The following is a 23937-nucleotide window of genomic DNA, read 5'->3' on the forward strand; positions in this document are numbered from 1 at the left end:
TGTGTGTGTGTTCCCGACCTCTCCAGAACCTGCAGGACATGGACGAGAGGCGGACAGTGAAGCTGGGAGAGACGTACCGGAACTTTGCCGAAGTGGAGCGCAGAGTCGTCCCCATCATCTCCAAGTGTCTGGAGGGCATGGTGACTGCTGCCAAGGCTGTGGACCAACGCAAGGTGGGTCTGGAGCATGGTGCCCTATGTTATGATGCTATGGTGGCCTACACAGTAGCATGATTCCCTTATAGCATGAGCATATGTGACGGTGCTCTATAGTTTGAAGCAGGGTGTACACAAGACTTTGCTTTAGCATGGTGACTCTAGCACAGAGCGGAGGCAGCTCATGGGTGGAGCAGGATCAGTAGTTAGTCATCCACCCACCAGCCAGGCCAGCGGTGAGGCAATGGCTCTCTAAACACTGGAACCGCCATAGGTCAACGGCCACTGACGTTTTGATTTTGTAAATAAATAAAAAATCTGCCAAAACAAAATGCAACTTCTTGCTCTTTCCTTGACTTTTCCTTAAATATTTATATTTTTACATTGCTCATTTTTCAGAAGTTTGAACTCACAAATGTTTTAAAAGTATTGAACATTTTCACCAACTTGTGCTGTAGGACGTTGGTACCCAGCCAGGCGCTAATGTGTGCGTCTCCTCACTGAATGAATGTCATGGATGAATGGGCGATAATTGTGCACTTTACTTCACAATTGAATTTCAATTAGGCCTAACTGAATGATACAGCCTGGAATTGAACCAGGGTCTGTAGGGAAACCTCTGCCGTTTTAGACTGCTGCGCCACTCAAGAGCCCAATAATAACTATTGTTATGTTTTTACATGGATATATTTCCACTAATATTTCTTTATGCAATTTATCATTTACAGTTGTTTATGCACTGTTTATCAAACTTTGGAGCTTGTGTTCGCGCATATGCATCTGATGCGTATGCTATAGGAACGCCCGGCAACGTTCTCTAGCGGATGCTGAAAGGCCATGCGGTTCTAGTGTTATATGGATACTTTAGGATTTTTCCAATGAGGCCCTTTGTCTACTTTGTCTACTACGTTTTTATGTCTCTGTGTCCAGTATAAAGGAGGTTAGAGGTAGTTTCGCGAGCCAATGCCAACTAGCGCAATGACTAGAAGTCTATGGGCATCTGCTAGCATGCTAGCTGTGGTGTATCAGTCAGCCTCTGCCTAGTCTCCAGCCTCTGTCTCCTCCAGTGTTTGTGTTGCTGGCTGGCCCCGGCAGGCAGAGCCTCCTCTCTCCTTCCCACCCACGGGCCTACATACAGCCTGGCTGGTTCTACATCCAGCCAGCTGAGCAGAGCTGCTCCCACTCAGTGGGCCATGTTTTCCTTTGATTGTTCTTTATGCACACAGCGCATGCTGCACATTGGTTTCCACCCGGGGCTGAGCTGTACTCTGCACTCAGGTCATGGTGTCCCAGAAAACATCATTTTAAAGAAATGTCAGTCTGTAATGTTTGTTCTTCACTATATCTTAGTCTCACACTGTCTTTTTTTTGTCTCTCTGTCAGGACTCAGCGATTGTAGTGGAGTCATTTAAGTCAGGCTTTGAGCCTCCAGGGGACTTCCCATTTGAGGACTACAGTCAGAACCTTTCCCGGACGGGCTCAGACAACACCATCAGCACCCCCAAGAACGAGGGGGTGGTCAAGCCAGACCCCAAACACTCGATTAGCAAGGCGGCCAAGAACAAACTGTGGCTCTTTGGGAAAAAGCCCAAGGTGAGAGATTCATCATCACCTGCTATCAAGACCTTTACTCGTTGTTTCAATAGTGAACAACTTGTATGTATGTATGTATGTGTGTATGTGTGTGTGTGTGTGTGTGTGTGCCCACTCACTGATTTTTGTCTGTTCTTTTCTTGTAACAGAGTCCACTGGTAGGTTTATACCTTACGGTAGCTGTCTTTTTATAACAGTCACCTGAATCTAGCATTTTCTATCTCATTACATAAATCACTACACTTTGACCTACCAAAGGCAATACCGTCTGTTAATCTATAACTTTTTGTAGGTTTGTGTGAGAGTAGCTAACCATTTTCAAATGACTTGTCTAATACAAGGGTTGTTGGTGCTCATATTGACTTTGATTTGCCTGCTCTTGTCTTATGGTTTCTTATGGTGTCTCACCCGAAGGTCTCTCAGATTTCATATTGCATGATCTTCCTTAACTGGTGTTTCTCCTGTTGAGATTTGTTTTATGGGACAATGTGTTGGATAACCACATTTTTAATTGTTTTACCTCTGTCTCACTACACCATGACTTTATGTTCCATCGTTACAATTATGTTCCTAGTTCTAAAAGTTTTCAGGTTGATCACCCCTTTTTTGTCGTCCCAGTCTCCCCCCTCCTCTCCTCCCCCTGCTCCCCACCGCCCCGACCTGGCTACCGCCAGCCACTGTCAGGCTCCTAAATTTGCTAGTGACCCCATAGCTTTCTGTCTGTCTGAACTGAGAACGGTCAAACCCAGGATAGCCTCTTTCAGGGGTCTTAAACGAGGGGTAAGATGAAGAGCATGTCAGTGTGTTTGGGTTTGCAGTGATTTAAGTCTCTTTTTCTCTCCTTATTTCGTTCTCTTTTTCTCTCCCTCTCCCTTCTCACCCCCCTCTCTTCTGTCTCTCTGGTTTTGATCCAGTTAGTTATTCTCTAGTTAGGAATGTGGGTTGAAATCACAGTAGTGCCATTGTAGAGCGTGTTGTGTGACGTGTAGGAAGTGATACTGTAGCTGTAGGTGGTATTTGGATAAGGAGAGGTTACGGTGGTATGTCGAAATGACATGAAGGTCAACTGGACCTCATCATGAGCCAGCCAATATACTGTATGCCGGCTAAACAGTCAAATGAATGTCACACAGTGGTATTACTGTGCCAGACCATTGATTGTGTGTCACCCCTGTGTGTCCCATTTGGTTTCTGGCTGAAGGACCTAGTTTGATTTCCTTAATGTATGAGGTGACTCATGGTTGTCTGCAGTATGGAGACGGACTTCCTGGAAACAACCTTCTTCCTGCTTCAAATGGCATCGCATCATCTAAAGAGGGCTTTTAAGATGTCAACTTGTTTTTAGTGGAATTAAAAGGATATCTTGAACAATGTATTCTCCTTGGAGGATAGCCTTTCCAATACATGATACCCCACATTCTATGTAGTGTTAAGATTCAATAAGTTAAATGATTGAAATATAATAACAGATTACATAAGTATAACTTCACCCAGATTGACACACTAATAGGGCTCATCAGATTCTGTCCATCTTTGTTCTTGACAGCTGTGGGTAACCCCCGACAACCTCTTGACTCTCCTTCCATAGTCACACCCTTGTGATGCTGTGCTCGTAGTTACCGTGACAACCTACATGTTTTGATAACCGTTCCATCTTTTGCTTTTTCTTCTATTGTAACCCAAACCTGCCCAGTGGTCAGTGAAGGTGAGGTCTGGTCTGCCGTAGTTAGCTGTACGTGTCTCACCTTGTGGAGTTCTATAGGACAGGTCTAGTGTCACGAGCCGTTCTAGAGTGAGGCTCTCCAACCTATTCGTTCTCCGGTCTCTACTAGTATAGTTCTCGTAGGTTCTTGCTGTGAGAAGGTCTCTAGAGACCACGAGTGACTGTGTCATTGTAACTGGATAGTGTCCTGATGCGATTTCAGGCTCCGTCACTGGAGGACTTCAGCCATCTGCCTCCCGAACAGAGACGCAAGAGGCTGCAGGCTCGGATCGACGAGCTCAGCAAAGAACTACAGAAAGAGGTGGACCAAAGGTAGGCCATGGGAAGACTTACTTTAACACTGATCTGTGTCTCTCTTATACTGTCCACATTTCATTAGTGTTTCATTGGCATGTCAGTGTCATTTGTTAAATAGTTTATGTTACTATGACATTGTGACTGCGTGTATGTTTGTGAAGAGATGCACTGAACAAGATGAAGGATGTGTATGAGAAGAACCCTCAGATGGGCGACCCACAGAGCCTCCAGCCCAAGATCTCTGAGACCATGTGCAACATGGAGAAACTACGCTCCGAGATCCACAAGAATGAGGTAAGCCTCCCCAGCCAAGAGCCCTGAAGGAAGGAATGGGTGAAGGAGAGCGGAAGAAAGGCATCACAGTACATCTGGAGAAATAGTGACTGGGCGACGGTTTCCTGTGCCGAGTTAGCCCCCTCTGGGGGATGACTAAATGCACGGCTTCCCTTTGTCAACAGAACACTGAGTAGAACAGGATAGGAGTTCTTTGAGAGTCCGAGGGTTACATCTATCACACTATATTGAAAGACTGGTTGAACAATGGCATATCCAGGATAAGAATGAGTGTATCCATCGTGGGGGTATTAACAGCAATATGAATGTTATGACTGTCTACCTCTTAATGTCCTTTTCTCTCGCTCTCTTTGTCTCTCTCTTTGTCTCTCTCTCTGTCTCCCTCACACACACAGAGCTGGCTGTCAGAGGTGGAGGGGAAGGTGAGCACCAGAGGAGATCGAAGACCCAGTGCCGACGTCAACCATCACACACCCCATGGCAGAGAGAGGTCAGAGGGCACAGAAACACGTTGTTTATGTGGTAGTAATAGATTGTAGACTAGAAGAAGTATTAATAGTAGTAACATAGGAGAGTTATTGTAGTGAAAGTAACATGTTCCCCTGGGCCATAGCGTAAATTGAACAAATCCAATCTAACAGGTTTACCAGATGTCTGTATATAAATAGAATGACACACCTTGTTCTTTGTGTCTTTGAAAGCTTAACATGGGTGGAGTCGTAATAGTTTTTCTAAAGGAAAATGACTCGGAACGCTCGGTCACAGTCTGCCTGGAGCAGAATCCTACAGCTTGAGTGGCTGAGATGGCACTGACTCTCTCATCCATCTCTTCGCCCCACCCTCTTCTTCTCCTCTTCCTCTCCTCAGCCCTGAGGGCAGTTACACAGATGACCCCAGCCAGGAGCACCGCAGCCCCCCTCACCAGCCAGACCCCCGACAGGCCCATCAGCCAGACCCCCGACAGGCCCACCAGCCAGACGAGTTTGATGATGAATTTGACAACGACGACCCCCTCCCAGTCCTTGGCCACTGCAAAGCGCTCTACTCCTTTGATGGTATAGTACAGCCGAGCCAGTGGTGCGCTCTGTGCATTTCACTGTCTTACTGTGTGGTGACACTGTGTGTGGTGGGTTGGGCATTTCAACTAGCGATATTGACTCAAACACTGGAGCAGTTTTTAGCATTTTCATGATAATGATATAATGATAATGATGTGATGTGATATTCCTGTAAGGTGGTTATTTGTGCACTAACAGAATGTCTCTGGTCTGTGTTGTGGTTCTTTCTCTGTGCGCTAACAGAATGTCTCTGGTCTGTGTTGTGGTTCTTTCTCTGTGCGCTAACAGAATGTCTCTGGTCTGTGTTGTGCTGTTGACCCCCAGGTCAGAATGAGGGAACACTGTTGATGAAGGAGGACGACGTGCTGTACATCATCGAGGAGGACAAGGGCGACGGTTGGACGCGAGCCAGGAAGCAGAGCGGAGAGGAGGGCTATGTGCCCACGTCCTACGTGGAGATCGCCATGGAGAAGAACAGCAAAGGTGCAGTCACCTACATCTGATCTGACCACCTGCATGGACTCATATTATAAGCCCTCTTCCTCTGGGGAATGCTGGTCCGAACAGCAAGTCCTCTTTGTTCACTGTGTGAGCTCACGGACAAACAAACACTCTACAGTCCTGCTATTGTCGTGACCCTCTAGGAGCTCAGTATCAATGAATTAAGCCATGTGTGTCTGTAGGACGACGTATCCATAGCCATGCTCTATGGCAAGGGGACTCATCACCCCTTAGGCCTGATTATTTTATTTAATATTTCAAAAATGATTTGTTGTTTTTAGTTCATGTATCTTTTTTTTTTTTTTTTAAGGTAGATGATAAAATGCTCTTCTGGTTTTAAGATCTTTCTACTTTGGATCAAAGTGATTTGGAAAATAGGAAAAGTGACTTATACAGATTTGACCCATTGTATTGTCTATATGTTATCACTCAGCTGTTGTGAGCCTGGTATGTTAAGTACTCTGCTCCACCTATTAAGACAGGAATGCAGTAATACGTCCCGGTAAGGAGTGGCCTAGTTTGTGCCTATATGACTCATATTTCCCACCACCATACTACCCTTTAAGATAATTGTACACTTCTTCTCTCTTCCTTTGATTTGTATGTGTGTGTGTCACAACAATGCTGCCCTCTGGTGGTCAGGGCTATATTACACCCAGGGGCGTGGTTCTTCACTGTGTACTACTTACTGTCCGCTATCTGTCTCTGTCCTAGGGGTGGGGGTCGGTACAGTAACTCCTCTCCTTTCTCTCTCTCTCTCCTGTTGGACTGCAGGTTCCTGAGTGGAGCAGTGTGGCGAGGTCTTTGGTGGAGGGTACATGCTGAGTCTGGTGGAGCTAGTGGCAGGCAGGGCTTGACTTGGGAGGGGAGGGGGTTGGCAGGTCACATGTTTGCATGCACACATCCATGGCCATTAACATCATTCCATAGCAGTGAAGATTCCTGAGGTGGTAGCTATGCCTCTATAGGAGGGGAGTGTTCTTCTAAACTGTCTATACACAACACAGAGTAACCAATCCACTGCAGCATACCAGCAAGATCAGGGACCAGGGAGGGGGCTTATAGTTAGCGACTCACAACATCTTTTATAATGAGAGATAAGCAATGAACACACTACTACTCCACTATTACGTATCTCTTAATGTTGTATTTCTGCTCTTCAGGCAACATCCAGCACTAACAGCCTGCCTTGTTGTCGCATTGTTACATTCTCATTCCGTTGTTGGGAATGTCTGCCTGTCTGTGCTACTCGCCTGCGGTCGCCTTACCTTAACGTGCTTCAGCATGTCTGTAATATGAACTGTCATTACGTCATACGGGAAGGAATGCAGCGTCTTGTATGTAACTCTGTGGTTGCCCCCGCCGCCCGTTGGTTCACTTCTAATCTTCCTGTCTTGTCTCCTTCATTCATCCACGATTTTGGTTTCTTTTGTCTCTCCGTTTCTTTTCTTTCTGTGTTAATCAAAACATTCCCATCATGCCGTGTGTGTGTTGAGCGTCACCTCTGTCGTGCTGTTGTTCAGGATCTCATGTGGCACGGCCACTCAGATCAGCGTAGGAGCAGTACTTCTCTAGAAACAGCATGCCTGCCCTTACACTACCACTTCATCCCCTCCTCCTCAACCCTGCACCAGCACCGCAGACTGGAGAAAGGCAGCATGCCAGCAGAGGGCCCTCCTCCCTCACCAGCCAGTCATCACACAGCAGCTCAGGCTAGGAAACCTCCTCCCTCACCAGCCAGTCATCACACAGCAGCTCAGGCTAGGAAACCTCCTCCCTCACCAGCCAGTCATCACACAGCAGCTCAGGCTAGGAAACCTGGAGGCTGAGCTGAGACAAATGACTGGGCATCAACCCGCAATTCAACAACAACACTCCAAATCTCCTTGCAGTCTCTGCCTTAATACTAACTCTGGGAGTGGGGATGGACCTGCTGATTGCTCTTCCATCACTCTCTGCCGCACACAAGGGCTCCAACCGACAGTCTACGGTGGCTTGCTGTGGTGCTCCTCTGGGCCCCACCCAGACTCCTGCCGCGTCTCTTCTCCTCGGTCTCACAGGAGCATACTGGGGCTTTGCTGCGTGCGGTCTCCACGTGAAAGAGTGTTGCATTCCCATACCGTTCCTGTTTCAAGCGCATATTATAATTGTGAATGTGATTATACATATGTATGCGTACTAATGTGTGTATGCATATACGTAGTTTGTTTTATTACTAAATTGTATGTATTAACATCTCTTTTATTTCATGCTGAATGTGTTTTTATTGTGACTTTTTATAGGGATTTTAATCAGATGAATGACTCACTTCTCAGAATCGTGCCGTGCCGTTAGCTCAAAGTAACCATGCATTGTTGTCAGAACATCCTTCTGAATAGGGACATGGTCTTCACTGATGCACTTTTGCCCTATAGCATTTGAATCGAATATCAATGAATAAATGAATGAATGAAATGGACTCTGTATGCTACCTTTTGTACAAATGTAAGGTGACCACTATGTTATTATAGGAGGTGTAGAGTTCAGAACTACCACAAAATAAAGGCATTTACTGTAGCTAGCCGTGTAAATGCTTTTGATACTAACCCTCTTGAATTGAATGAATTTGAAAGTGAATTGAATTTGCATATGAGCATAATTGACATGGTGAGTGATTGGACTTTAATCAAAGAAGTTAAGTAGCTTTTATGAGACTGACACAGCGTTTTACCCTTGGCAGGGTATAATATTCACCATTAAAAACAACTTTTTCTGCTGTAAATCTGATGGTCCCACTCTGAAATGCTTATACGAGCAGTGCTTTAGTTCTTAATCAATACTTAAAGCTGTGAAAGTGACATTGTTATCATATCATGATATGCTCATCTTACTTGAACTGTACCTCTGAACTTCCTAAAGAACCCCATGTTCGTACTTCCATTGGATGTCTTGATTAAGACCGATCTGCTTCGTTGATTTAATGTGCACTAACAAAGCTCATGCAGATCAAATGGAACAGTGCATGTTATATAAATCCTGTGATTTTTAGTTTATCATGTAAATTCCATTGCCTGCATGAATGCTCTCATTTGAATCATCACTCCTCTCTTGTTGAACTGGTTAATAGGTGTGTTATCACAAGTGGGGGTTGGAATCCTCCCTTTCGTTTCAGTGAAATTCCCTTGAATGGCTTTCAGGGCATGAAGGTGCATGCTTGACTCAACATTTCTGGAGCTTACAGCAAATATGTATTGACCCTACCCTACAATATCATCCAATATCTAGAACATGGCATTGTAGATCTCTAAATCAGGAAAAGCTGTCATGGTGTAAGTAGTTGATTTGAATATGAAGCACCGTAACCCATTAATTTCAGCAGTGTGTGTGTCTGGCTATCCTTCATTCGTAGGATTTTGACATGCTTGTCTCTAATGGCCTAAAACAGTGCTAACCGTATTCTTGGCACCGTGGTGCAAGTGGCCTTCAGTGGTGACAAAGTATGACGATAGATAATGCTGTAGGTTTTTCACTAGCAACCACATTTAAAAATGTGATTTTCACTTTGGATTAAAACTGTGAGCTAAATCATATCCATTATGCTGTAATTCTGATCATTATGCAAAAAAACCTAACAATATGCTTTAAGATGATATAAAGAATTCACGCATATCACGGCAAGGAGCAAATTGTGTTATCTACCAACCTAGCTGAGTTGGCATGGTAGCAAATTCATTTAATTGCAAAAAGTAGATATGATAATCTCACTGTTGACTCTTATTTTAACACATTGTAATAATCAATGGCAGTACTTCTACTTCTTCATGTTGTTGTGCACATCTCTTTACTTTTTCATGTTGTCAAGACACTTTGTGGGGGGGGGGGGATCTGTTTTTTTCTCATTGTTCTAATAAAACAAACACATGAACATACCAAAGAACATTTAGCATCTTATTGAAGCCTTCATTAGGGTTGTAAAATTCCCTGGTTTTCCAAAAATCCTGGTTGGACTATTCTGGATTTTCGGCTTATTCCCTCCTAATTTACACAGGGCTGGATTCAATCTGTATCGCATAAGATCCATGTTCAAATATAAAGGTGATTTCCAACTGAGATGACATTGCAGTGTTTCCCGTCAATACAGTCTCCACCTTTTTACATTTCAATCCAGCAAGAACTCTGATCTTCCACAATACTTGTGTGATATGGATGGAATCCAGACCATTTTCTTGCATCATAATACTTACTGTGAACTCTGATCTTCCACAATACTTGTGTGATATGGATGGAATCCAGACCATTTTCTTGCATCATAATACTTACTGTGAACTCTGATCTTCCACAATACTTGTGTGATATGGATGGAACCCAGACCATTTTCTTGCATCATAATACTTACTGTGAACTCTGATCTTCCACAATACTTGTGTGATATGGATGGAATCCAGACCATTTTCTTGCATCATAATACTTACTGTGAAATGTTCCACGGTTGTTGTTGTTACTCAGACACCATGTAATTTCTTCATCTATTTATTCATTTCTTGACAATAATTCATATAAAGATATTATACTCAACTCTATTTACAAGTCAATATTTAAGAGGGAAATATATTACAGTCTAGCATTCACATGATTATGTATTATGTACACCATTCAGGATTATCCAGATGAACTCATACCATCTGAGGAACATGGAACACACAGTCGAAGATCTAGTTAATGTACATACAGTATATAGTATTGAAGATATACGGTTAAACTGCCTCTATTGTATAGCGACCAATCGTTTTCCTCCTTCTACTTCTGTCTCGTCATTCTATGTTCTCCTTTCAAAGTCATTGTTGTACCGTTATAACAAGGGTGTACAATCACTACTTTAGTGACACATTCATACATACATTTCCATCTGACAAACACTTTCAGAAACACTTCTTGAGTCCTCTCTGTGGTCGGTGTGTGTTCCAGTCTAACATACAGTAGGATGACTAAGGACCAGGGTCAAAGGGCTACACTACCATATATGGTGTAAATGCCCCCCTCCTAACCTGGGTGACAGTCTGTTTGTGCAATTGTGCCAACTCCCTGACACTCATTGTCATGCCATTGGCAACGGAGTATTTTTTTTTTTTTAATAAAAAAATTACCTTTATTTAACTAGGCAAGACAAATTCTTAGTTACAATGACAGCCTACCGGGGAACAATGTGTTAACTGCCTTGTTCAGGGGCAGAATGACAGATTATTACCTTGTCAGCTCGGGGATTCGATCCAGCAACCTTTCAGTTACTGGCCCAACGCTCTAACCACTAGGCTACCTGCCGACCCCAAATAGTGGGCAAGAGCACAAACAGATCTGGGACCAGGCAACCCCCCCCCCGTCCTGCGTCAAGGAGGGACATTTTTCCCCTTCATATCAGCACACTCAGATCGGTGTCCTGCCAAGGATGAGTTCCAAATGGATCTGACTCACTCCAGTGGACAGGTTGGGAAAGGACAGCGGTCTCGCTCTGTAACAATCTTCCTCATCCTCTCTCTTAACCAGCCTGACTGTCCTGTTCAGAGTTCTGTGTGTTTGACCGCTGGCTCTAGCTTCCTGGACAGAGCAGTCAGGATGAGTGTGAACTTGTCGTATCTCTCCGTCTGGTTGACAGCCGCCCCTCTGCTGCCCCACAGCAGACGCAGCTGGAAGTCTGTTTTACAGATCTCCAACAGATCCTCATCAGCCTGGAAATCTGTAGCCAGAAAGAACACATTATCATTGGCCTTGTAACTCATCATACCTGCCGAGACATGCAGAATGGCATTTGGTATAGTGTGAAAAACGCTAAGGGCAAATGTGAATACAGGTCGTTTTGGACAAGAGTATTTGCATAGCAATTAATTTGGACAACTGTTAGATGTGTATCTAGCGGTGGGCGTGTATCTAGCGGTGGGCGTGTATCTAGCGGTGGGCGTGTATCTAGCAGTAGGTGTGTATCTAGCGGTGGAGTGCATTACCTTGCAGGACTCGTTCAGTGTTGGCGGTGTATGAGTCAGCATTGTGTGCCACGCTGCGAGCCTCCTCCAGGTGGCGTAGCAGGATTTCACAGCCCTGGTCGTTGCTCTCCCACAGCTCCATGCCCTCGAACGCCACCGCCGGGCGCTCCATCAGCATCAGCAGTGGCATCAGTAGAGGCACTGTGGTGCCAGTCAGGGGCATGTCCACTAAACACACACACAGGGACACGGTCAGAGACTACAGCCACTATCACACAACTACAACTGAAGGCTCCAATGATGTGCATTTACCTGTTCCTTCATACAGTCCCTTGTAAAATGGCTTGAGAGACTTCTCGTATATGATGGCAGTCTGAGTGTACTTCCTCCTCAGCATGGTCCAGGTCTGGTCTAACCGTGTGATCTGTGGTCAAGCGCAGTGTTAGGAAACAAACACCACAATATCTCCAGGAATCTCCGCTTACACCTGCAGCCCTTTACACTCGTACCTGTATACATGTTGAAAAGGGCAGATTTGGACACTGATAGATGCCTAAATTGGAACGCAGTGGCTGTACAGTAACGCCAGTGAAACCTCTCACTCAAACCCCTTGTCATTTTTTGTCTATGTTGCACCTACCGCACATTTTCCAGGAATATTCTTATGTTACTGAATGTATCCAGAGTATTTTCAGATTTCGTGATCAACAAATACAGCGAAAGGTACAGTAAATGTAAAATGCACATAAAATCAACAGTGTGATGTTATGATTCAGTCTGGTCAGGTGAACTGTAACCTGTTCCCTTTCAATTGCTACCATGGTTATGCATATGCTTTCCATATGTCTTCTGTAAGAAACATTTCAATTTAGCCAACTCCCACGAGGGTGAATGGTTAAAGACTCAACTCAGACCATGTGGTGGACCGTGTCTTGTGTGTCCAGTTGTATTGAGTGGGGTACCTGAGGCATGTCCAGTGCTTTCATGATGGAGGAGAAGGCGTACAGGTCCCCCATGGAGTCCTTCAGTTCTAGAGCCACCATGATGATACGGTTCAGTGTGGCGCTCCGCTCCTCCAGACTTCCTGTGCAGCCCAGGATGTCCACGGCAACCCCGATGGCCATGGTGTGGTGCCTGGGTTACACGACAAAAAGTTCAGTCATAAGTCCCTCGAACCTTTTGCGTCTACATGAGGAGTCCCTAGTACCCGAGGAGGAGTGCCAGGTGGATTTGGGGGTGTGTGTTTACCTTTCCATCAGGTCTTGCCGCAGCTGCCTGCCGTGGGGTAAGGTCACCAGCTCCAGACCAGAGGACACACCCATTTGACCTTTCGCCTCCTCAGAGATGCCATGTACCCTAGCAACCTGTCAGGTACACCATTTTTGTTGTTGCATTAATGTGGTTTTAGAAGTGTTTTTAGTATGGTCATGCTTGGGGAAATCGTTGATCATTAGCTCCTTCTGACTGAATTAAAGAAGAGACACCTCAAAGCCACATCTACATAACTGTGTACTCTAGCTGTCTTTAACAGCGCTGGGAACATGTTTCCCTCAGACTAGACACCTCAAAGCCACATCTACATAACTGTGTACTCTAGCTGTCTTTAACAACGCTGGGAACATGTTTCCCTCAGACTAGACACCTCAAAGCCACATCTACATAACTGTGTACTCTAGCTGTCTTTAACAGCGCTGGGAACATGTTTCCCTCAGACTAGACACCTCAAAGCCACATCTACATAACTGTGTACTCTAGCTGTCTTTAACAACGCTGGGAACATGTTTCCCTCAGACTAGACACCTCAAAGCCACATCTACATAACTGTGTACTCTAGCTGTCTTTAACAGCGCTGGGAACATGTTTCCCTCAGACTAGACACCTCAAAGCCACATCTACATAACTGTGTACTCTAGCTGTCTTTAACAACGCTGGGAACATGTTTCCCTCAGACTAGACACCCAGGATTTGGCTGCAGATCATTTTTGGTGCGTCTTACTAAAGTTAAATTCACTGGTTTTGGTTTTGCACCTTATGTGGTGTAGCAGACAGACATATAAGACACCTGACTGTAAAAGGCCAAATACCAACGAGAGGAAATGAATGAAATACCAGTCTCTGATGCCCTTGGTGTGCCTGGCTGTTTCTAGCCCCTAAGTTAGATGTTGCTGAATGAGGCCTGAATCCAAACACCAAAAAAATCAAAAAAGAATCCAAAAAACCAAAACCAAAAGAACCAAAAGAATCCAAAAAAATTCATCACACTGTCCTGCAAATTTACACTGAGTGCACAAAACATTAAGAACACCTGCTCTTTGCATCAGACTGACCAAATGAAAGCTAGGATCCCTTATTTATATGTCACTTGTTAAATCCACTTCAATCAGTGTAGATGAAGGTGAGGAGACAGGTTAAAGTAGGATTTTTAAACCTCGAGACCAGTGAAACATGGATCGAGGATGTGTGCCATTCAGAAGGTGAATAGGAAAGACAAAATATTTAAGTGCCTTTGAATGAGGTATCGTCTGGTGGTAGGTTCCAGGCGCACCGGTTTGTGTCAAGAACTGCAAAACTGCTGGGTTTTTCACACTCAACACTTTCCCATGTGTATCAAGAATTGTCCACCACCCAAAGGACATCCAGCCAACTTGACACAACTGTGGGAAGCATTGGAGTCAACATGGGCCAGCATCCATGTGGAACACTTTCAACACCATGTAGAGTCCATGCCCTGATGAATTGAGGCAAAAAGGGGCGTGGTGTAACTCAATATTAGGAAGGTGTTGCTAATGTTTGGAATTCTCGGTGTATATAATCAATTCATGATGTACACTGAAATTTGAGTTATGATCTCTGTTTGGGATTCAGCCCAGAGTGTTCAGACATCTGGTAGGACTAGTGGTGTGGTGAACGTAATGTGGGTACGGTGTGTAGAGGGACAGTACAATGCAGTACCTGGCAGTCTGCCATGAGGATGTGTTTGGCGATGATGTGATGGTCTTTATGGACCAGCAGCTCTTTGGCTCTCTTCAGTACACTCATCTCGAGGGGTTTGTTCTCTGCAGGCAGCAGCCTCGACTCAAACTCCCCCGGCCGGAACGCAGACGCAGTCTCAAACACCGGCCGTTGGAAGCTTCTCTCCTTCTCCTCCACAGTCTCCTCTATCTCTTCCATCCCTCCTTTTCCACCTCCTTCCACCTCCTCTTTGCTGCCATTCTCCAGGGCTTCGATGGCGTGGTGGTAGGAGCTGCGGTCCAATCTGCTCCTCTGGCTCTCCTCCGTCCTCAGCCTCTCTACGTAGCTGTTGTTGTTGGGCTGGGGCCCTGGGGCTGGGGCCTGGAGCCTGTCCAACTCTGCTGGGCTGCAGGGGCTGAGTTCACAGTAATTCACTTCTGGGCTGGGGGGCTGCAGAGGCTGGAGAGCCTGGATCACATGCTGCTTCTTGGGTTTCAGTGGGGGTACAGGGGGGCCCTGGGCTGGGGCAGCCAGGGGCTGCAGACGTGGGGAGTGGGGCATCCTGATGGAGGGCACCTTGCTGGGCTTAGGGGGCGGCTTGGGGCAGAGCTGGCTGTCTGAGCCCCGTATGGCCTCCCCGGCCTGGGTCTCAAAGTCCATCCTCCTTGGCACGGTGGGGCTGAGTGCCGGCTCACTACCCGTCCTGAATACTGGAGACTTGGGGCTTGGCTGGTGCTCCATGAGCTGGGGCTGGGGCCTGGAGCCTGGGGAGAGGGTGAGCGAGTAAACATCATTATTTAAACCTGCACACTGCAGCCTAGCAACACCACACAGCTAGAGCCATGCTGTGTTCTGTAGCTGCTGACTGGGAGTCCTGCTGTCTATTTGAAGTCTGACTGCATAGAAAGCTTAATTACATTGTCAGTCACAGAATGGAATGCAGCTTTTTGAATCTCTCTGATCTCTCGTCTCTTTTATTCCAAAGACTCAGACTTCAAGCGCATCTATCGATTCCCATTTCAACTTTTATCTGTAATCCTTTCAGAAATACATTTATCTTCATCTCCAGCTCATGTCACACTTTTCACTTCTGAGTTGAAAGTGTACAAAGCAACGTTTTGAAGAAGAAAATGTTTATATTTGCCTTTGAAATATTCCCACCCCTGTGCAAAGAGTGCATGTTCACGGAAACAAGGCTTTTGCAGGCTCGTCAGAGCTGTACATCCTCTGACTGCAGCATAATGAGTAAGAGAGCGGGGATGGTACATACCTAGCGGGAGGAAGCTCTCTGACTGGTGGGTTTTGAGGGGCCGTCGTCTCTCCTGAACGTGGTTCAGACACGCCGGCTGGCTTCCACACTTGTCTTTGTTCCTGATAGACAGAGAGTGAGGAAGAGAAGGAGAAAAGGAGTGTTCAGTTGGACTGATCCCTCTAGCTACCAACTGAGACATGGCTACTGGGCACACCACACCACTAACCCCTAGAGAAACCTGATACATTGTGTGCACTGTTTGTTATGTAAAATGGTACAGTGTAATTTGATGGGGTATTTTTTGTCCTAGTTTGCCTTGGTATTGTGCTCAGAGGTTGGTATTCTCCATCCAGGCTAAACACCACTCCTTATTTCACCTCAGGAATGGTTTATTGTAGACGTGTACTTATCTCTGTGACTCCCACATTAGTCTTACAAATTTGGAGTGCACGTGTTCGCATGTTAGGCTATACATGAAATTATACGGAGCCAATTCCATTTGGACAAACCCCCTACAAAATTATATTTTATAGCTACTTATAAGTTGCCGGCATATAAATGGCTGCAGAGGAAAATAAAGGGCACTTTATTGCTGTATTGGATCTAAATGGATCTTGCAGCATCAGCTAGCATCTCCATTGTAGCCTACGGCTCACAGACAATTTCCAACCACATACACTATGTACCGGCCTGAGCCTCTGTAGATAGCCTACTAACCTAAGCAGGTTCCCCCGTCCGAGGCTGTGGTCCTGGGTGTGTCCGTTCATGATGTTGAGGCTCAGGCGTTTAGATGTCTGGCTCTTCCTCTCGGGCAGGGTCAGGCCAGCTTCCACACGGACACAGGCCACACCATACTTCTCCTCTAGGCAGCGCAGGGGCAAGGCCCTATTGATGGGCTGGAAGACGATGGCCCCCACCGCCTCCGTCACTGGCTTCCTGTTGCCAACGTAGTAACGCACCAGGGCAGGCACGCTGTCGAAGCCCTCCTTCTCGAACAGGTACTGCACCCGGGAGTAAGCCTCGTTCATGGCCACCACCTTCTTGTTGATCTTGAAGTGTTGCGGGCTATTCTTCCACTGGCAGGTCAGGACGTAGTTCCCAGGGCTGGACAGAGAGTCCCGGATCAGGAAGTCCCCATCTCTCTGGATCAGGTTCTCTGCCACCTGGACACCCAGAGGACACATGTTGAGCACACATACACACAGACATGTAGCTCACACACTTGGTTGTATTTTCAATATCACACAGTTAGAACTGTATCTAGTGTGTTTTCAGTTTGTCACACTTGTCTCACAGTTGGATTTGTGGCGACAGGCGCTCTACTCCCTCACTGAATGGCCTTCTCAGTAACATGCTTGGCTCACTGAATGTTTTCACTAGCACTACTGTTACTGTACTGTAACATCATGATACCTCCCCAAATGCTCTCTGAGTGCAGGCCACACAGCCAAACTGTAGGGTCAAATGACCAAAAGCCCCAGTGTTGCGTAGAAACTCAGTCATGTCACACATTGGTCTACACACTCCACTCATGTTGTTCTTCCAAACATTTAATTACCTTTTTAATTAAGATACTATTGAACTTAGTAATTATGTTTTGGTGTCGGAAGGTGGAGGGTTTTTAATTAAAAGTTTAAAAGCCCTCTTTTCACAATCTGGCCGCAGTAGCACCAGGAAGGAGCTTATTAAACCTTACTAGGATCACTAGGCAGCATGAATGCTGTTTTACCTTGTCCTTACGTAAAGTAAAGTCCCTGTTCTGCCGACGAGGTGCAGCGTGTAAAGCTGAGCATGTGTGTGTTTACCAGTCTTATGCCATCCTGTCACATGCCCGCAAGGACAAGCTCAAACGAGCTCCATTTCTTATTCAGGTCCCATCTGTGATTTTACACACAAGGCGATGCTTTAAGATTTTAAACCCAGTTGACGCATTGAAAGTCATATGATTTATACCTCATGAAATAGCTCATTGAAATTGCGTTCCATATTACATCCATTAGCTATGCAAAGTTATTTATACATTTCTGACAGATAACCGTTGTGAAATGTTTTGTTGTGAAATTATATGGAAATTGAAAGTGTTTTCAAACAGCTATGCGTTTTTATTTTTACAGCAGGGAAAATCGTAACACAATCCCATTGCCAGCACAACTCGTTGAGCAACTTGAGTGGCCAGTGTTTTTCCTTGGGACATACATGCACTGTGACAACATTCACTATCCCTGATGCACTGGCATGGGGGGGGGACGGGGACTCCTCCATCACCAGAAGCTGCTGATGTGTTCTCTAATGGTAGAATGGGAGTTGACTGAGCTGGTCTTACTAGTTATAGTAGTTCTAGTTCAGAGACGCCCAGTCTTGTGGGTAAACAGGACAGTGTGTGCAGCTACTGTAACCAGGGACTGGCAGAGCCATTGTGACTCTCACAATGCCTAATGGAGGGCTGTGATACATGCTGGCTCACACCCCTTACAAGGTCACAACGTAAGACATGGAACAAGGCTGCAGGTCTCCCTGGCCTACATACACTCCACTGAGAGATACAGTAGGACGAAACCAGAAGGTGACAGGTGTACTGGGAAATGGGATGGGTGGCACAGTGAGCACAGATGAGCTTTTATCTTAGGGGTGATGATTAGACTGATAGAGGCGTGGTCCCTGGCAGATCAGTGGACGGCTATAACAGAAGATGTTAATAAATAGCATCATGTCATTTGATTGAACCCCTGTGTTGTTACCATCCAATTAAGACCTTTCGCTCTGTGTGTGTGTGCTGAGGCTGGGGTTCATGGACCGAGCTCTGTGTGTGTGTGCTGAGGCTGGGGTTCATGGACCGAGCTCTGTGGCCTGAGCTTTCACTACTAAGTGTGTGTCAGCGCCGCTCTGTTCACAGTGACAAGTTCTCAGTGACAAGCTCTTAGTGAGATACTGATGAAAGCACAAGGTTGAAATGAAGCCCATTTCAATGAACCATTCAGCCACAGTATGTCAAACTGACAGTGAGTCTGCCCTTTTGTCACTGAGCCTCACACAGCCTAATGGACTTAATACAGCCAGTGCTGTAGAACAGACCTGTCAAGATAAATACTTATTTCCGTTGTTGACTTGTCCTTATTTGTCTGATTCTGATCTGGCTCAACCAGTTTCAGACAAGTTGTTGCCTGAGAGTGAATCACAGGAAAAAACACAGTCTCTGATTTTACTACTCTGTGTACAAGCACTTATTTGAGCAGAGCTCTGGGTGTTGAGGTGGGTCATCATCAGTAACACTCCTCAGACATTACACCCCTGTGTTCAAAACCAGGCTCAGCCCCTAGAGCCCTTAAACTCAACTCTGGACCTCAAAGCCAGTTCCACTGTGTGTTTTTCTTCTGCTGTTCCTCTCTAATCAGGGGCTGATTTAGACCTGGTACACCAGGTGGGTGCAATTAATGATCAGGTAGAACAGAAAACCAACAGGCTCCTGACCTCCTAGGGTAATAGTTGAACACTGCTGCGCTAGTTGTCAGAGGGCAGGGATCTGTCACACTGTCACAGCCCCCTCCTAAGTCCAGACCCTCAGCCATGTAGCTTTTACTCTTCAGTCCACATGAAAGAGACACAGATCCCCTCTAGAAACCTCTAGTCACTGGGAGTTTTCACATATTTATGACGAGCTGCCTGCCAAAGTGTCTGAGCTCCCTGACTCCATTCACATAATACTCCAGTGTGACCAAACAAAGCATTGTGTTGGATGTCATTACAGAGATTTTTGGTTGAGCTTGTAAACGTGTCTGTCTGGCCAGCTGTCCTGCTCTGCGTGGGTATGCAAGATTTTGCATGGTTGCCATGTTTTCAGAGCGCCAGTGCTGTGATTCCTCCACAGGGTGGGAGTGACAGGCCCCTGAATGAAATCAGTGTGCAACTGGACACCCGGCCGTAGCTGTTGGCAACAGAGGAACCCCTCCCCTCTGCATGCTTTCATTGGGCTGGTCGTGTTTCACAGTAAGCCTCTCTTGGCTCCATCTCTTTATTTAAATATCCTCTTTCACAAAGAGCCAGCATGTGCCGCCGGCCACAAAAAAAATACTTTATCAAGAATCCTTTGACTCAAGCTAAATCATTGGACTCTAAAACAGGCATGGCAAACAGGCAGCTGAGTTGTCCCTCCAGAGAAAGAGAGAGAGTGTTTTTTTTTGTTTACCTGTCTGGGGATGGCACCATGGTACCAGGCGTGGCTGCGTGGTTCCTCACTGCCCAGCTTCAGCTCGTCTTCCAGCTCCTTGCGTAGTTTCTCCGGTGGGCCCTCCATGATGTACTTGTCCCTGGAGAACTGCACATAGACAGGAAGAACAGGCTCTTTCAGTACTGGTATCCTCACAGACATGGTTGCTGTACTGAGGGTGCACACTGTGTGCACTGCACTGGCTGTCTGCATCTATCTGTCGGTCTGTCTATGTACCGGTAAACCTTTGTAATATAACTCTCCCTCTACTGTTTCTAGCTACCTCTCACACACACTTTATTTTTCTCTCTCCCTCTCCCTCTCTGTCTTTTTTTCTGTGTAAGCATGTGTCATACAGAGCTCTCCTCCCCTCTTTGTTTCCTGGGCTGTAACTTCCCAGAGATGCACTATGCCGAAGGCTCCAATTGGCCGAGGGCTCTACCTGCCTCTGCTTTGACTGCTGTGTCATATCCTGGCCTTGTTGCCATGCCCCTCTGCCCTGTTCTGCCCCAGCAAGAGGCCTCCGGGTGGAGCAACAACACACTCACCTGAATACAGTGACACACACACTCATACACACACAGTCCACTATGCCAGGCTGCTGTGATTCACACTAGGATTTACAGTCTACTTGCATAGTTCAAAACACACATTGTGTCAGTCATATAACAAAAAAGGGGACATGGGATGACCTCATCTATGATAGCAGGTTCCTGCCAGGAAATACCTCTCAGGTTGATAATACAGAGACTCTTCTCAGTCCTGCTTTGAGGAAATCCTCTTTCACAATCAATAGACTTCCCCTCCACACTGTCTTCCTGCTTTGGCTTATATTTTCTAAACGCATTATAAAAGGGTTGGTCTGTTGCACAACTTGTCTGTCTGCCCGTAATATATGTCATACTGAGTTAGACGTGATACTTCTGGAGACATAATGACATTTCCCTCCAGTGGCACCACTTGTGGGGTTGAACCGAGCATCAGTTTTCCCCTCTTTTAACTAGAGGTCCGTTGGACCCAGAACAACAACGTTTTAAAACTCTGCTGCTTTTTAAACCAACCCCCTGGAGATGGCAGGCAGCATTAGACTGGGGGAAAGTACTGTAGCCATTGTGTTCTTCTGGGATGTTGGCACCCAATCTGCATCTTTCCAAAACACAATTTGAGCATTACAAGGGGCTGCCAAGACCTGGATCATAAAGAAATGTTGGGGGGGGGAGTTGACTGGCAATTCAGCGTCAGCCCTAAGGGTGAGCAATGACCTGAAGGATTATGTTGTTAAATCAACTCAATACCTTCCTGCAGTAACCAATATTATACTTGGTTTTCTAATGCATTAACCGTACTTACCTAGTGCCGTCTTTGTCCCTGCACACTAAAACAATGGTATTTATGGCGGATATTGACATCACCAACAATAGCCTTGAGAACAGAAACTCTTCATAAAGCTCTGTTTTTCCCTTTAAAGGAATGGGACAGGAACACACCCATTTGTCCCCAACTAAAATAGCATGAGGCCTTCTTGTCATTGGCTAACTGTTCGGAATGTTCAGAATGCACAGTGTTTGGCTTCACTGACCACTTACAGAAGCACACACTGTATTGTGCTGCTCCTAACAGGCAATTTGCTACTACTGCTTAACCTAGGGCTAAATCTGTTAGGCTGCGCTCACCCTTGTCCCCAGAGAGAACATTTGAACTACTGTAAATTTCAGTTTTTCCTGTTGTTGTCGACTGAATTATATGCCAACTAAAACTGAATTAAAGGCTCCAGGAAAGGGTTTTATATTGGCAGGAGGCGGGTGGAGGGGGTAAGCATGGGAAACTCTAGCATGAGTTAATATGGCGCAATTTGTTTTACCAGAGAGCTAATTTAGCTACGGGTTGCTGCTTTATATATCTGTATACATCTTATTAGACCTGTTGGGGAGACAGTGGGCCTGCTGCTCATCAGATTCAAATAGGTTTTATGTGTTTCAAAGGCAAGTCTCAGACTTAATTGTGAGAGAGAGCGGGAGAGAGACTTCCTCAAGTGAGGATACAGATGACTGAGACTGAAACCGTCCAACATGAGAAAACATCCCAAATCCCTCCCCCCTTACAGACATACATGCTGAACTTAGAGTGGTGAGCAATGTATGTGAAGCACACAAGATCTGGCCGTGTCATGACAGAAGTAGTTAATATTCTTCCTAAACTGCATCCTTTGAGCTGGCAGGCCTTCACTCTGCTTTACTGTAGATACGCACATACACACAAAAACACGCATGAGTGTGCCTGCACACACACAAACACCCTGGGGGAGAAGGGGCTGGCCACAGCCTGTCAGCCAGGTGTGATGCCCGCACGGCCTAACACTCTCCTAGAAACGGCCCACTACCCTGGGGCAGCTGAGGAGAGAGCGCCTGCATCTCACAAACACTGCCGGACAGAGCATGAGATCCTAGATACTATTGGTGGCCTGTGTCCTCGACAGCTACAAGTCTAGAAGTCACAGCTAATGGTAAGATTATGGTAAGATTATTCCGAATGGTCAGAGACAAGATTTTGGTCCATATGGTAACACAGTCCTGATGAATGTTATATACTGTAACTCCAGTCTTGAGTATGGTACCTATCCTATACCAGGCCCTTTGATGGTCTGAGAGAGTGTTACATGGAGAAAAATCTGTTCTAGGGGGCTGAAAATCATTCTGTTTTGATCACTTGTGTGTACTCAATGAGAGATGATCAATTATAAACAGCTAAAGGTCTGTTCTTATGCACGACACAACACGGAGGTATATTGGCCAAATACCACAAACCCCCGAGGTGCCTTATTGCCATTATAAACTGGTTACCAACGTAATTAGAGCAGTAAAAATATATGTTTTGTCATACCCAAGGTATACGGTCTGATAAACCATGGCTGCCAGCCAATCAGCATTCAGAGCTCGACCCACTCAGTTTATAATGGCATATATACCACAGCCGCTTGGGCCTTATTGCTTAACTATAACGTACTTGTATAACATGAATGCCCGTGTGTCAATCAAATCAATCAATTTTTGGATATGCCCTGCTGTGCATCACAGCTGGGGGACCTCCCTGTGTGACTCTGTCAGAGCAAGTTCAGAGTATTGCCATCCAGTGAGAATAGAGAATAGGATAAGCATATAGGTCAGTGTAGTGTTTCACTGTCCTGAAGTCATATTTCTGGCTCTGGCATTAGCTTCTGTCACAGGCTTTCAGGCATCATGCTATTTCCATGGATACGCTGACAGGGTGAAACCGTTTCACCGTTGCAGAAGGGTATGTGTGGTATGTGTCAGAGCTGTACCGTGTCGTTGCATGACTCTGGTGTGTGCCCCCAGGGGTCCTTCATTGAACTGAGTTATGACGAGTGAAATAAAAAAGCAGGTTGGCATTTATTGTCATGAATCTTGCCCTAGAGGCATCTCTGCAGAATGGTCACTAGCTGGCACAGCCACAAAGCCATACAATCTAATTTTGACCCTAACCACACTTCTAACTCGAAAACCTGACCCAAAAGCAAATTTGAGTTTTCATGATTTTTTACGATAAATCCAATTTTGACTTTGCAGCTGGCCCACCTGGCTGAAATCGTTAAGTTCTGCCTCCAGGGCAAGATTCATTACAATAAACGTCAACCTGCAATAAAAAATGCACCCCTGGCTAGGCCTGAATAGTGTGCAATGCAATATTACATACAATACCACAGAAAAGTAAGCAAACATAGCATGGCCACTACTGTATGTCAATGATGTAATGTAAATATCACTATCTCCTCTGAGTATGAATACATGTCAGCCATAGAGGCTTACAATCGCAGGCCTGGGCAGGCGTGCACAGACTGAAATAACCACTGATGGCACTGGCATTGTACTGAAGGATGGGCGGCCACGCCGTGGCAGGGTAGGCAGGCAGGCATTCTCTCTCTATGTTGTCAACAGT

At 45.8% G+C, this 23937-nt stretch overlaps 2 protein-coding genes across 9 annotated transcripts in view; one reads left to right on the forward strand and one right to left on the reverse strand.

Moving 5' to 3' along the window:
• Nucleotides 1-9534, forward strand: part of LOC110521552 (formin-binding protein 1-like) — a 74800-nt gene extending 65266 nt beyond the window's left edge. The window contains exons 8-16 of one of the 4 annotated variants that reach the window (XM_021599169.3): nucleotides 27-173; nucleotides 1539-1748; nucleotides 2367-2528; nucleotides 3442-3453; nucleotides 3674-3783; nucleotides 3930-4062; nucleotides 4458-4552; nucleotides 4930-5117; nucleotides 5445-5996. In XM_021599169.3, coding sequence (XP_021454844.2) covers nucleotides 27-173; nucleotides 1539-1748; nucleotides 2367-2528; nucleotides 3442-3453; nucleotides 3674-3783; nucleotides 3930-4062; nucleotides 4458-4552; nucleotides 4930-5117; nucleotides 5445-5623 — 1236 coding nt within the window. In that variant the 3' untranslated portion in view covers nucleotides 5624-5996. Of the gene's footprint in view, nucleotides 1-26; nucleotides 174-1538; nucleotides 1749-1897; nucleotides 3784-3929; nucleotides 4063-4457; nucleotides 4553-4929; nucleotides 5118-5444; nucleotides 5997-6395 lie in introns of those variants that run through there. The other 3 variants (XR_016495170.1, XM_090231545.1, XM_021599167.3) reach the window with 3 other exon arrangements.
• A 582-nt stretch (nucleotides 9535-10116) lies between these two features.
• The window catches only part of LOC110521551 (breast cancer anti-estrogen resistance protein 3), a 93148-nt gene continuing 79327 nt past the window's right edge, over nucleotides 10117-23937 (reverse strand). For all 5 annotated transcript variants that reach the window (XM_021599165.3, XM_036969087.2, XM_090231542.1 and 2 more), the window contains 9 exons: nucleotides 19963-20091; nucleotides 16497-16942; nucleotides 15798-15898; nucleotides 14528-15291; nucleotides 12824-12939; nucleotides 12538-12709; nucleotides 11888-11999; nucleotides 11597-11803; nucleotides 10117-11331 (listed from right to left, as the gene is read on the reverse strand). In XM_021599165.3, the coding sequence (XP_021454840.2) occupies nucleotides 11156-11331; nucleotides 11597-11803; nucleotides 11888-11999; nucleotides 12538-12709; nucleotides 12824-12939; nucleotides 14528-15291; nucleotides 15798-15898; nucleotides 16497-16942; nucleotides 19963-20091 (2223 nt within the window). In that variant the 3' untranslated portion in view covers nucleotides 10117-11155. The remainder of the gene's footprint in view (nucleotides 11332-11596; nucleotides 11804-11887; nucleotides 12000-12537; nucleotides 12710-12823; nucleotides 12940-14527; nucleotides 15292-15797; nucleotides 15899-16496; nucleotides 16943-19962; nucleotides 20092-23937) is intronic.

This window comes from Oncorhynchus mykiss, chromosome 4, assembly GCF_057628025.1.
Source record: "Oncorhynchus mykiss isolate SJ-2025 chromosome 4, ASM5762802v1, whole genome shotgun sequence".
In the NCBI taxonomy this organism is placed as follows: Eukaryota; Metazoa; Chordata; class Actinopteri; order Salmoniformes; family Salmonidae; genus Oncorhynchus; species Oncorhynchus mykiss.